The 12,223-nt window shown below is 38.7% G+C and overlaps 2 protein-coding genes across 6 annotated transcripts in view; one reads left to right on the top strand and one right to left on the bottom strand.

Moving 5' to 3' along the window:
- Positions 1-12,223, top strand: part of NKIRAS1 (NFKB inhibitor interacting Ras like 1) — a 31,421-nt gene that overhangs the window by 17,673 nt on the left and 1,525 nt on the right. Inside the window, exons 4-5 of one of the 5 annotated variants that reach the window (XM_045537993.1) lie at positions 4,770-4,877; positions 6,127-6,245. In XM_045537993.1, the coding sequence (XP_045393949.1) occupies positions 4,770-4,877; positions 6,127-6,132 (114 nt within the window). In that variant the 3' untranslated portion in view covers positions 6,133-6,245. Of the gene's footprint in view, positions 1-4,769; positions 5,813-6,126; positions 6,246-12,223 lie in introns of those variants that run through there. The other 4 variants (XM_045538002.1, XM_045537983.1, XM_045537975.1 and 1 more) reach the window with 4 other exon arrangements.
- Positions 7,051-12,223, bottom strand: part of UBE2E1 (ubiquitin conjugating enzyme E2 E1) — a 68,683-nt gene continuing 63,510 nt past the window's right edge. Inside the window, exons 4-6 of the mRNA XM_045537956.1 lie at positions 10,533-10,665; positions 8,880-9,027; positions 7,051-7,844 (exon numbers count right to left, since the gene is read on the bottom strand). Coding sequence (XP_045393912.1) covers positions 7,747-7,844; positions 8,880-9,027; positions 10,533-10,665 — 379 coding nt within the window. The 3' untranslated portion in view covers positions 7,051-7,746. The remainder of the gene's footprint in view (positions 7,845-8,879; positions 9,028-10,532; positions 10,666-12,223) is intronic.

The raw sequence follows: 12,223 nt of genomic DNA on the forward strand, positions 1-12,223 counted from the left end.
TTTACTTTGTGAATAGATACAATTATTCACAAGGTTTCTTCAAAAGATACAAAAAGGAAAGGAAGGATACTTCCTCTTCCACCTGTTTCCCATCTTTCCCATCTAAACAGGTAAATGCTGTAATTATTTTCTTGGGTATCCTCCAGATTCCCCTCCCTGCTTCTCCAAAATTGAAAGAATTGTTGAACACCCATACTTGATACTTAAATCTTCGCTTGGCTTCTCGGCTTTTCTGCCTCAGTTTCCTTATCTATAAAATGAGGATAATAGTACCTTCCTTATAAGTTTATATTATGGGGATTTAAGCATAATAATTCAACAAATACTTATTGATCTACTACTATGTACCAGGCATTTTTGTAGGTGCAAGGAATGTAATACAAACCAAACAAAGTCCCTATCCTCATACAGCTTCTATTTTGGGAGAGGGAGGGAGAGAGATAATAAATACACATTATAAAGAATGAGGCATTGTAGAAAAGTAAAGCAGGTTGGGGAGTGAGGGCACTATTTTCTGTGGGGTGACCTGGGAAGGCATTCTTGATAAGGTGACTTTTAGCAGAGATTTAAAGGAAGTGAGGAGGGAGGGAGCTGAGCTGATGTCTGGAGGAAGAGTGTTCCAGGTAGAGGAAATAGCTAGTGCAAGGATCTGAGGCAGAAGTTTGCTTGCCATGCTCAGGAAACAGCAGTGAAACCAGGGTGGGTTTGAAGGTGTGTTGTAGGAAATGAAGGCAACACTTTGGCTTTCACTTTTAGTGAGCTCGGAAGCCACTGGTTTTGAGCAAAGGAAGGGCATGATATGGCTTAAGTTGCATCTGTTTATTTTCATGTTTGGTTTTTAAAAAATTGAATAGGTAATGTGTTTGCACATGGTTCAAAAATGAAAATGATATGTAAAAAGGACTATAGTGAAGTCTGGTTCCCACCACTGGCCTCAACTACCATGATCCTGTACCTGAAGCATGCTTTTTAAAAAATATTTTACCCTTTTGTTAGTTTTGGGACATCCTTCCAAGATGGTGGTGTTTTGTTTTGTTTTGTTTTGTTTTAGAGATAGGATCTTGTTCTGTTGCCCAGGCTGGACTGCAGTGGCATGATCATATCTCATTGCAGCCTTGAACTCCTGAGCTCAAGCAATCCTCCCTCCCACCTCAGCCTCCCAAGTAGCTAGGACTACAGACAGCTACCACCCAGGAGACCTGGCTAATTTTTTTTTTTTTTTTTTTTTTTTTGAGACAGAGTCTCGCTGTGTTGCCCGGGCTAGAGTGAGTGCTGTGGCGTCAGCCTAGCTCACAGCAACCTCAAACTCCTGGGCTTAAGCGATCCTACTGCCTCAGCCTCCCCAGTAGCTGGGACCACAGGCATGCGCCACCATGCCCGGCTAATTTTTTTTTTCTATATATATATTTTAGTTGGCCAGATAATTTCTTTCTATTTTTAGTAGAGATGGAGTCTCGCTCTTGCTGAGGCTGGTCTTGAACTTCTGACCTTGAGCAATCCACCCGCCTTGGCCTCCCAGAGTGCTAGGATTACAGGCGTGAGCCACCACACCCGGCCTAATTTTTTAAAATTTTTTGTAGGGAGGAGGTCTGCCTATCTTGTCCTGGCTGGCCAGAGTTTCTCTATATAAATATGAGCAAATAGGAGTATATGTTGTGTACATTTAAAAAAAATGTTTTTTCCTCTTTCTTACACCAGGTAGCATCCTATTCTGTACCTGTGTTTTTTATGTAATGTATTTTGGAGTTGTTTCCATATCATTTCTCAAATTCTTTTTTTTTTTTTTGAAACTGATACATAATATTCATTATGTGGATGTAGGTGTATCATACTTTAAGTTCCAAATTGATGGACACTTGGGTTATTTCCAGTCTTTCCATTATGAATTGTGTTACAATGAATAATCTTATACACATATTATTTTGTATGTTTTAGGGTATAATTGTAAAATCAGTCAGCAGAAATGGGGTTCTTGAGTCACAGGGTAAATATATCACCAAATTACCTTCCACAGGAATGGTATGAAAATGCCTGTTTCTCCAGTCTTGACAATAGTGTGTGGTTAAACTTTTGGGTTTTGTGAATCTGCTGGGTGAAAATGGTATTTTAGTAGTTTCATTTTTCTTGGTATGAATGAGGTCGAACATACTTTGGCTGCTGTGTTGACAGTGGACATTTAGGGCACAAGGTGAGAAGCAGTGAGTTTGACATTTACAAGTTGGATAGTTGAGCAGAAACCAGCAAAGGAGTCAAAGAAGTGGCCAAAGGCTGAGGACTAAGAATTGGCTAATCCTTTAATACATGGAAGTTTGGACAAAAACAGTTTTAATGAAATAGCAAAATGAAGTCTAATTGGAGTGAATATTAGAGAGAATTGAGCATAGGAGACATAGCTCTTTCAGTTTTGCTACAAAGGGCAACAGAGAGGAGCTGGAGAAGAATGTGGTATAAACAGTTTGTTTTAGCCCAGGTGCAGTGGCTCACGCCTCTAATCCTAGCACTCTGGGAGGCCGAGGCTGAGGATTGCATGAGCTCAGGGGTTTGAGACCAGCCTGAGCCAAGAGTGAGACCCTGCCTCTACTAAAAGTAGTAAAAATTAGCTGGGTGTGGTGGCGCATGCCTGTAGTCCCAGCTACTCAGGAGGCTGAGGCAAGAAGATCGCTTCAGCCCAGGAGTTTGAGGTTGTTGTGAGCTAGGCTGACACCACGGCACTCTAAGAAAAATGTTTTATTTAGATGAGATAGCATCACTGGAGTGACATTCTCTATCCAGGGTTCTAGAGCAGAGGGAAATAGGCTTGGAAGATGGTAGGTTGTTGGATGTAGTAGAAGCATGTGGCAGTTCTCTTCTAATTGCTCATTTTCGTACTGAAATAATATGGTCATCAGCTGAGAGGAAGGTGGGGAAGGAAGGGGAGATATTGGGGCTTGTAGAAGAGAGCCAAGGTATGAAATGGAGAAAATGTAACATATTTGCTGGAGACCACCAGCTCATTTGAAGTCAGTGGTATGAATTGGGACCGGCCAGCAGGGTGTGTGTTTTTCTCCAGCCATATTCAGCTAAGTGGTGTAGGCACAGAGTCCTGTTAAGAGTTAAATTTAACAAAGGAGGGGTTTTGCCAGGTGACTATGGCGGGATAATGGGGGTGTGGGAGTGAATAGTCTGCATGGAGAGGAACAGAGGACATGAGTGGGGTGGAAGGATAGTGATAAAGGCAGTAAGAGTCAGTGGGTCATATGTCTTTGTGGCATTTACAATTGTTGCATTTGGGGTGTTAAGCATGACTAGGAAGGTAAAGTTAGAGTGGGATGCTTGGAATTGAGGTCATAGAGGGTAGCCGTTACAATGTCATGGTCTAGGATATGACCAGGGGAGTGAATGGCTGAGGAAAGGGTAAGATCATTGGAGAAGTCAAAGAACTGAGAGACCAGGTCATTGGAAGCATCATCTACATGGCTGGTGAAATCACTGGGAGTGATTTCCAGAGTGGAGGGTGAGGGGCAGTTAGTAGGTACGGCAGATTGATAGCATCAGCCTTCCCTGGGGGTTTTAGGAAAGGACACTGTTGGAGGCGACCCTGAGGGACAATGAGGAGAACTTACCACTGCCCCCTGGCCCTTTCCCAGTGCTAGTGGTAGGAGGGGAGTGATGGGGAAAGCAGGACTGCAAGGCTGGGCAGGGATTCAGCTAGGCAGGAAGGTGAAGGGAACATTCAAAGCAGAGGTGAGAGATGGGTGGGGGGAGGTGGAGTTTGCTGAATTCTAGGTGGTAAAGTGAAAGTTTCTGCAGTTGGGAGGAGAGGGAGAGGGAGATCAGAGTAGGGGAGGTGCATGAAGATGAAAATCTGGGTGATGAAGAATGACAGTAGGGCTTGAAGGGGATGGCTCCTGCTGTGAGATGGAGTATCAGATACACCAAGAAAACCAGAATGTGGGGGCCGCTCTTTCATCTTGCCAGCAAGGCATGGCCTTACCTGGAGCATAAGAAGCTCAACTTAAAGGCAGGAACAAAGCCAGTGAGGCTCCAAGGTCTTAGTAGTTCATTGCTGCTGTGCCTCAGAGGTGCTTTTGACAAATCTTGCTGCCCCTTCTCCACTGCCACATCATCCTGTTTTGTTTTCTTTACAGTAACTATCTGAAAATCTGAGTATTATTTCTTCTCCTGTCTCCTTACACTTTGTGTCATGACTGCTGTGTTCTGGTCACCTCAAACAGTGCCTGGTGTGTATAAGCATTCATGTAAAATGTTCCTCTTGGCCCATGCATTCAATAGATATTAGCAGGCACTTTTCTAGCATTGGAAATAATGTGAACACAACAGAAATTCCTATTCTCGTGGAACTTAGGTCCTAGGGGTATAGAACTCTCACAGCTCCAGGCATTGTCTCACTTTACTTTGAAGTCCTGTATCGCAAATCTCTTAAACATCAAGTATAGCCAAACTGAAATCTAGACACAGTAAACCATTATCTGTATCCTAGATGTTAATTTCCCATTTACCATTCATACCTGAAGTAAAGAGTAAATTCACTTGCTAATTTAAATTTTTTTACAGTTAGTAAACTGTATAGCATCCGTATTTTTAACAAAAATGCACTAAGGAAGGAGGACTGAGGTGATGTCCTACTAGCTTACCTACCATTCTGGTTACATCTAAGAATCAGTTTAATGAAACTGTTAAATGTAACAGTTTTCCCAATTTCTCCATTTTGCCTAGGAACTGATGTTGACAGAGTACTAGTATGACCTTTTTAATCCATTTTCTTTCAGGTAGCAATTGTTGTATTAGGAAACAAAATTGACCTTTCTGAGCAGAGACAAGTGGACGCTGAAGTGGCACAGCAGTGGGCAAAAAGTGAGAAAGTGAGACTGTGGGAGGTAACTGTTACTGATCGGAAAACTCTGATTGAACCATTCACTTTATTAGCCAGTAAACTTTCCCAGCCCCAGAGCAAATCAAGCTTTCCTTTGCCTGGGAGGAAAAACAAAGGGAACTCTAGCTCTGAGAACTAAAAATCTGTAATTCCATAATTGTTGAATAGTGATTGCCTTTAAATGTTTGTGAACATGGAGTAAGATTAGTATTTAAAATGGGCTATTTGTATCTACCTTAGGTCCTTAAAAAACACCTAAGGAAGTTAATGCACGTTAGTGGTTATAATTATTTGGGCTGTTTACTATTGCCTCATATGGAATAATGTATTTTCATTCTCATTGTTTGAAACCTGTCCCTGAAATTAGCACCTTTGTTATTTATGTTGCACTTGTTCAAACAGTACAATAAAGTTTGGTTAGTATGCAAATGCACCTATGTGTAACTTCTCCCCAACTCCAAGCTGTTTCAGAAGCTATCATGCTGTGTAACTTTGTGCAAACTTCTTAGCTCAAACGTAACTTTTAAAAAATTCATTAGTCATCTAACTGTAAAACTTGTCATTGTTTGTATTCAAATTGGACTAAAAACAGTGAACAGTTTAGGTACTAAGTAAGCTAAATTTTATGTCGTGGAGATGCTGCTAAATAGAACAAACTCAAGATACAGGTTTGCCCAAATTATATTTAGAATGACTTGAGGTACTAGGTAGTCTAAGTAGGGCTCCTTCCACCACTCAAAAGGCCATTTTTTTCTTCAGCCAGACCCCTTGATAAACCAAATACTAGAGGGCAAACTGTTTCTTCTTTCTGTTTAAAAACGGCTAAGCACTTAAGAACAGTAAGGCTTCCGTTTTCCAGGAGGAATACTGTATCTTCTGGAATAGTTTTCTAGATAACCTAGTTATGTGCAATAAAATATATCATAAAAATACTGGGCTAGAGGTGATCTTAACATTAGTTATCTGAGTTTGTGCTATGGTTCTCTGAAGACTTTGGCAATATCTAAGCAATGTGGCTAACTATATTTAGCGAGTTGATAGCGTAACTAATTTAAAGGGTAGGAAGCAAGCTAATTAGTGGTTTCATCTGCAAAAGCAGTTAACTATTTGATTTAAATGTGAAGTATGAAATAAGCTATTCAGCAAAGACATCAAGTAAATTGTAACATCTTGAATATTTGTAAGCTCAAGTGGCTCAGTTCATGAAGTTCAAGCCATGTGTAATTCTTTTAAAATTTCTCATCACTTGTTAGGCTTGAGCCCAGGAGTTTGAGGCTGCAGTGAAAGCTATGGCAGTGCTACTGTACTCTGGCCCAGGTGACAGAACAAGACCCTGTTTCCCCCAAAAAAATAAAATCAGGTATTAAGTCACCCCCTGTCTCCTTTCCCAGTTATTGAATATTGATATTCTAAGCTTTTTTCCCATGTATTTTACATAGATGGATACTTTCATAATTATCTTTAATGTCACCCTACAGTTTGCTTTTCTTCAACTAATGCAATTTAGATCTATATTAGTACACACAGGTATCATATTGTTTTTGAATGTGGTAATGGACATATGTGTAACTGGATGAGTTTCTCGGGAGGAGACAGGAGCAGAACTGCTGGGTCGTGGTATGTGCATACTTAAGTATTGCCAAAATGCTCTCTAAGATGTCTGTACCAATTTATCCATGAGAGAACCCATTTTCTCATGCACTTGCCACCACAGCATCTGCAAGTTAGCCAACTGCTTTAAAAAAAAAAAATGCAATATAGTTTATTGAACCTTTTTAAAGACACCTTAAAATCTTTTCTGTTCATAAATTAAAGCACCAATGCTAACATAGGCAAATGATACCTATTTATTAAATATGCATTATTAGCCAGGCGTTGTGGCTCACTCACACCTATAATCCTACCACTCTGGGAGGCTGAAGTGAGAGGATTGCTTGAACTCAAGCGTTCGAGACCAGCCTGAACAAGAGCTAGACTCTGTCTCTACCAAAAATAGAAAAATTAGCCAGGCATGGTGGCGTGCACCTGTAGTCCCAGCTACTCAGGAGGCTGAAGCAGGATGATCATTCGAACCCAGGAGTTTGGGGTTACAGTAAGCTACAGATGGTGCCACTGTACCCTACCCAGGGCGACAGAGCAAAACCGTTTCAAAATCAAGTGAACACAGCTGCATCAGGTAGTTGTTTTTAATATTGTTTATTAGCACAGTAACAAATGCAGACTTAAGAAGTCCACAACATATAACCAATCTACTGTGTGACTCCTATTCCACGCCTTACAGTTAACAGCTTAAGGTATTTCACTACAGGTTTTCACAAGTCCTTATTCAAACCTTTAATCTTGTAGATTGGCATATAAAATAAAATACATTAACTACTCATTTCCTATACATTGTCTTATAGCCACATGTCCATTTTATATATATGAGATGACAAGTCTCTAAAAACTCTCTTAAATATCAATGTCCCTTCCAAGAAGAGAAAACAAATTCCTTTTTTTTAAAACAAGAACATATGTAGTCTTAGAGGGACTTTACATAAATGGCCATGTGTGTAACCTGTACAAAATTAAGCTGTTTTAAATTTACAGACTACAAGCAACTGAACCCGAATATCTAAAGGTACATTCTTTTCTGTACTACATTTCAGCTAATATTGCAGAACTAATGACAGTTTTAAAAGTTGCTATTACCAATTCTGTCTACTGTAGCAAGATACCTTAAGTTACAACAAAATCTTAGGAAATAAGACGAATAATATCTGTTATAGAAATATGCTACTCTTTACCAACTCCCACCCTCCCTACCCCTTCAAAATCATTAAGCAGCTCTTCTCTGTGACAGACAAATAATCTAAGAATTGTGAAAACCCAATTTATGTAGCGTATCTCTTGGTCCACTGTCTGGCCATTCTGTCATGTTCTGCTCTGTTGGTCATATACTGAGTGGCAATACTTCCCACCAACGGGTCAGCTGGAAGAAAAGAACGTGGATTACTTTGTAGAAACCAAAAGAACATTTTAAACTTTCACAAACACGTTAGTGATAAATTGGGTAGAATGTACAACAAACAACAAAGTATGTGTGATCAAACCCATGTTTGAAATACCACTTCAGCATTCTGGGGTAGTTTTTCCTTTTAAACTCAAAAGTTGGAAGAGATTCTTGCCAAAATAGAATGCTCAGGCTTTAGTACTGGTCTGGCTTTATCTCCCTAGTTCATTCTATTTCTCTCCCAACACCCAATTGGAGTTTCTTTGCTCTTGATTGTTCAAGGCTCCAAACTACAGTGACCATCCAGCTGTGTTCACATGACCTTTAGCTCAGTGGCACCAATAATGGCACTGTGAATACTGTGAAGTCTTGGGGACTGCTGCAATGTAACACTACTTACCTCTACACTGTTTACCTAGAAAGAGCCAGGTCAAACCTGGATATATCCAATTAAGTACAGTGTTTCTCTGAATCTTTAATAACTAAATTTGTATTTGGTTTATCTAGAAAATATTTTTAAATAAAAGGAAATTAAGTCCCAACAAAATTACAGTTCACCAATCACTATGTATTTAGCAAAGAAATAACATTTTCAAGATTGAATACCATCTCAGAACCACCACAGGGAAAGTGCCAGTGAAACCAGCAGGCACAGGTCAGGTTAGTCAGGCAGGTGACATCTGGACGTATGTGGTTTGTTTTATAAGGACTATATGGGAAATAATACAACAGAGAAAAAAAAGGAGGGAGAATGACTGAAAATGTAAAAACATAAGCCAAACTTATGTAAGTTTTCAGTTTAAAATACCTTGTTCCTAGAACATATCAACTAGTGGTAAAGCTGCATTTTTCAACTAGTGGACTGAACTTCTCTTGACTAAAACTTTGAGAAGCAAATTACTTTTGTCCTTTGAAAGCTCTTAAAAAAATAAAATCTCTCTTTAGAAGCTCAGTTTATGTAAAAAGTATTTTTCAGGTGAGGAAAAATAAAAGAAGGTAAAGAATTAACCTTACCAGGATTACAGTCTGTAAGAAGTGAGCAGATAGAAAGGAGGACTTTAGAAATGGTTAGTGCTGGACTCCAATTATCTTTCAATATATCCAAGCAAATAACACCTTGGCTGTTAATATTACAATGATAGATTCTTGTCCGAAATGTAACCTGAAAAAATAAGGTAGTGTCAAACAATATTCAAACAGAAAACAATTTTAAGCTTTTTATTAAATTGTCAATGGAGTGACCCTTAATAATTAGAAACAACCCTCCCCAGATATTTAGTTTTTAAAAAGATGAATAAAATAACAGTTTTAACTGAAGCTGACAAGAAGATAGGTTAAAGGGCTGTTTAATAAATTTCATTAGAAAGTGTTCATTGATACAATACTATCTCAGGGATTGTCAACTTCATCTTGAAAATACTGTCACTGACAAAAGTTTAATAATTCCTGAATTCATCTTTACCAATTTTAATGTTTTAAATATTAACATTTCCAAGGTTGAATAATAGCTAATTGTTTGCTGACCTCTTGTGTTAGTAGCTGGTAATACTTACTACATTGCCTTAAAGTAAGCTTCAGAATAAAATACTGAGAATTCTAAGTTATAATACCTCATGAAAACTGAGGTACAACATTGTGAGTACATAAAGACAAACAAAATGCTTAGCGAACATTGACTAAATATGACTACATAACCCAAATGAACATGACTACATAACCCAAAAAGCTGTATAAAATTTGGAGAGAGATCTGTTTCTGCTTTTAGTGACCTTCAGATCAGATCCTACAAACATCTTGTCTACCTAAATCAGTCTCCTATAATACAGCCTCCACGGATGAGGAGCCAGTAATGGGCAAGGGCTACAGCAGTAAACAAACCAGCGCAAGCCACATGAGCATGGGTTATTTTGTTTTGTCTCCTAATTTTTATTTGTGAAATATACTGAAACACACCACAGTAAAAATTACCTGTAACTTTTCCAATGTTTAAAAAAATGGACTCTCAATTACTTCTTGTTGCTGCGATTGTATCTATATCTAGCAATCTACCCTATTTTGACAGTGTGAATGAGAATCATAGATCATTGAAGGTTTTAAGAGAGATGGGTGATTTGGGCAATCCCCACCTATCCTACAGAGAAAATCAAGGCCTGGAGGTAAGGAATAGAAAAAAAAAATTATAAGGAGTAGAATACAAAGCTTTGGTAAGAGATTCCAATTCTGTAGCTGTTTCAGTGCATGGATATTTTGACAACATTTTTTGTTTTTTAAAGACAGGATCTTACTTTGTTGCCCAGGCAGGACTCAGATTCCTGGGCTCAAAGCTGAGGCCCTCCCCAGCAGCTGAGACTACAGGTGCGTGTCAACATCTGGCCTGGCTTGACTATTCAGAAACTTTTTCTGTAGGCTAAATAGGTGGTTAATTCCAGGGTGCTGACAGCATTATTACAAATAGCATAATTTTAAATCAAAATAAAGCACTTATTCCTAGAAAGGTCTCTGCCAGATGAGGCCAGTCAACCCAGAGAAGTGTTCTAATATACTTAGATTCATTAGGACATAACAGAAATCTAATTTTTGTGATTAAAAATTAAATTAAAAAAAAAACCCTCAATAGTTTCTCATGGGAATTAGTAAGTTTGAGCATAAATTAGGGAAATTTCTTACCTTTGGAGGCTTGAAGGGATATTCTGGTGTAAAAGTTATATCAAGGAAGAATACACCACCCTCATACACAGATCCTGGGGGCCCTAGAATTGTTGATCTCCATTCATAGATGTTATCGCCTTTGGGACCAGCACTATGAAATAACACATCAGCAGATGTAAGTAGATGGTAGCACTATCCCATTTTTTACAGTGTATCCAAAAAGGGGAAAAGATCAGCTCTTTCCTCCCTTTTTGTTTACTATATGGGTTATCTTCACAAAACAGAATTATCTTTCAGACAGAAACTGCAACAAATCTGTCAGCCCTTGGTAAACTGGATGATAAAAGAATGTTAAAACCATTCTAATCCTGCCTAGTTGTGAATAAGCAGGAAACTTCTCCCTCAATTCTCAAACCTCTAGTTGACATGTCAGAAAATGTAAATAATACTGAAAAAGAGAGAAACATATCTTAGCAAACAAGCTAAATTAGTGACAAATGATGGTAATTTTTGTTCAGAGCTCCATCATTTCTGATGTAGCATGAACGTTTCACTTTCTCACCTACCAACTGGCTCTTTCTTCTTCCCTATTCTTGTATTTCTACAATCTTATCCTAAAAACAATCTGGTAGATGGCCACATTGTTTGTGTCAAACCATGCTGGGTGAGAGAACAAGGATAATGATGACAAGTATCCAACTGCAAGTTACTCAATTTTCATTTCAATATAAAATTCTATAATTGGGTTCTCTAAATATTACAGTTGGGACATTAATCCAACCCTGTTACCTGTTATATCACTGTTACATACACTTGGTTACGCTATAATTTGGTCACAATACCGTTCCCAAAGCATTGTGTTGGCATCCAGAGTGCTTTGTATTCAAGTACATTAATAAACAAAAAGTTTAAAACCTATGAAGAGCTTAACATACCCACTCAACTCATTAAGTGGAGTACCCCAGTACTGAGAAGAGAGAAAAACAAAATGCTTGGGAAATAGTCTTGGTTATTAATTTAAAAAGACCACAGCATAGTCATAACATGGGTAGTGGTAGAGAATGGCTAAACTAAAAAATTTCAATCTGAGCCCTCCCAAACGTTTACTATTAACAGCTACTTTGAAAACTACGATGTGTGTCAACCAAACAAAAAGGTCTGTGCTTGGAGAGACTTGTACAGCTCAGTCAATACTCAGAATAATCCCTACAAAGCAGGCAAAACTATTCTTAAATAAATGTATGGTGCAAACTGGATTTATTCACTCAAACACTTATTGAATGCCTATATACTAGGTAGAGTGCTGAATGTCAGGAGTTTTTATACTGAACAAGACAAATTCCTTGTCTTCAAGATGCCTTCTGCTAACTGGTTAAAAATCAGGTTTGATTCCTTCATTTAAGAGAAAGAGGAGATGATGAGGGAGGGAGAGGGCAACATGAATGTGCCCTATACTTTCCTCAAGCCCACCATAGGTTTCTTATTTCAGTCTGAAACTTGGGGTGGAAGCAACAGAAATAGAAGTTAAAGGAATGAGCTTACAAAAGAAAACCAGAGGGAAACAAAAGTTGAGGAAGAAAACATGACATGGCAAAAGCTCATTCCTTTTTGGAATGAACAGAAGAGAGGCTAATGGGAAGAATAGGCTGGAATTGGCCAAGAGGTAAAAAGAGCTCAGTGACTTCAGCACTTACTAGTTATGTGACCTT

The sequence above is a fragment of the Lemur catta genome, chromosome 1 (genome assembly GCF_020740605.2).
Source record: "Lemur catta isolate mLemCat1 chromosome 1, mLemCat1.pri, whole genome shotgun sequence".
Classification (NCBI taxonomy): Eukaryota; Metazoa; Chordata; class Mammalia; order Primates; family Lemuridae; genus Lemur; species Lemur catta.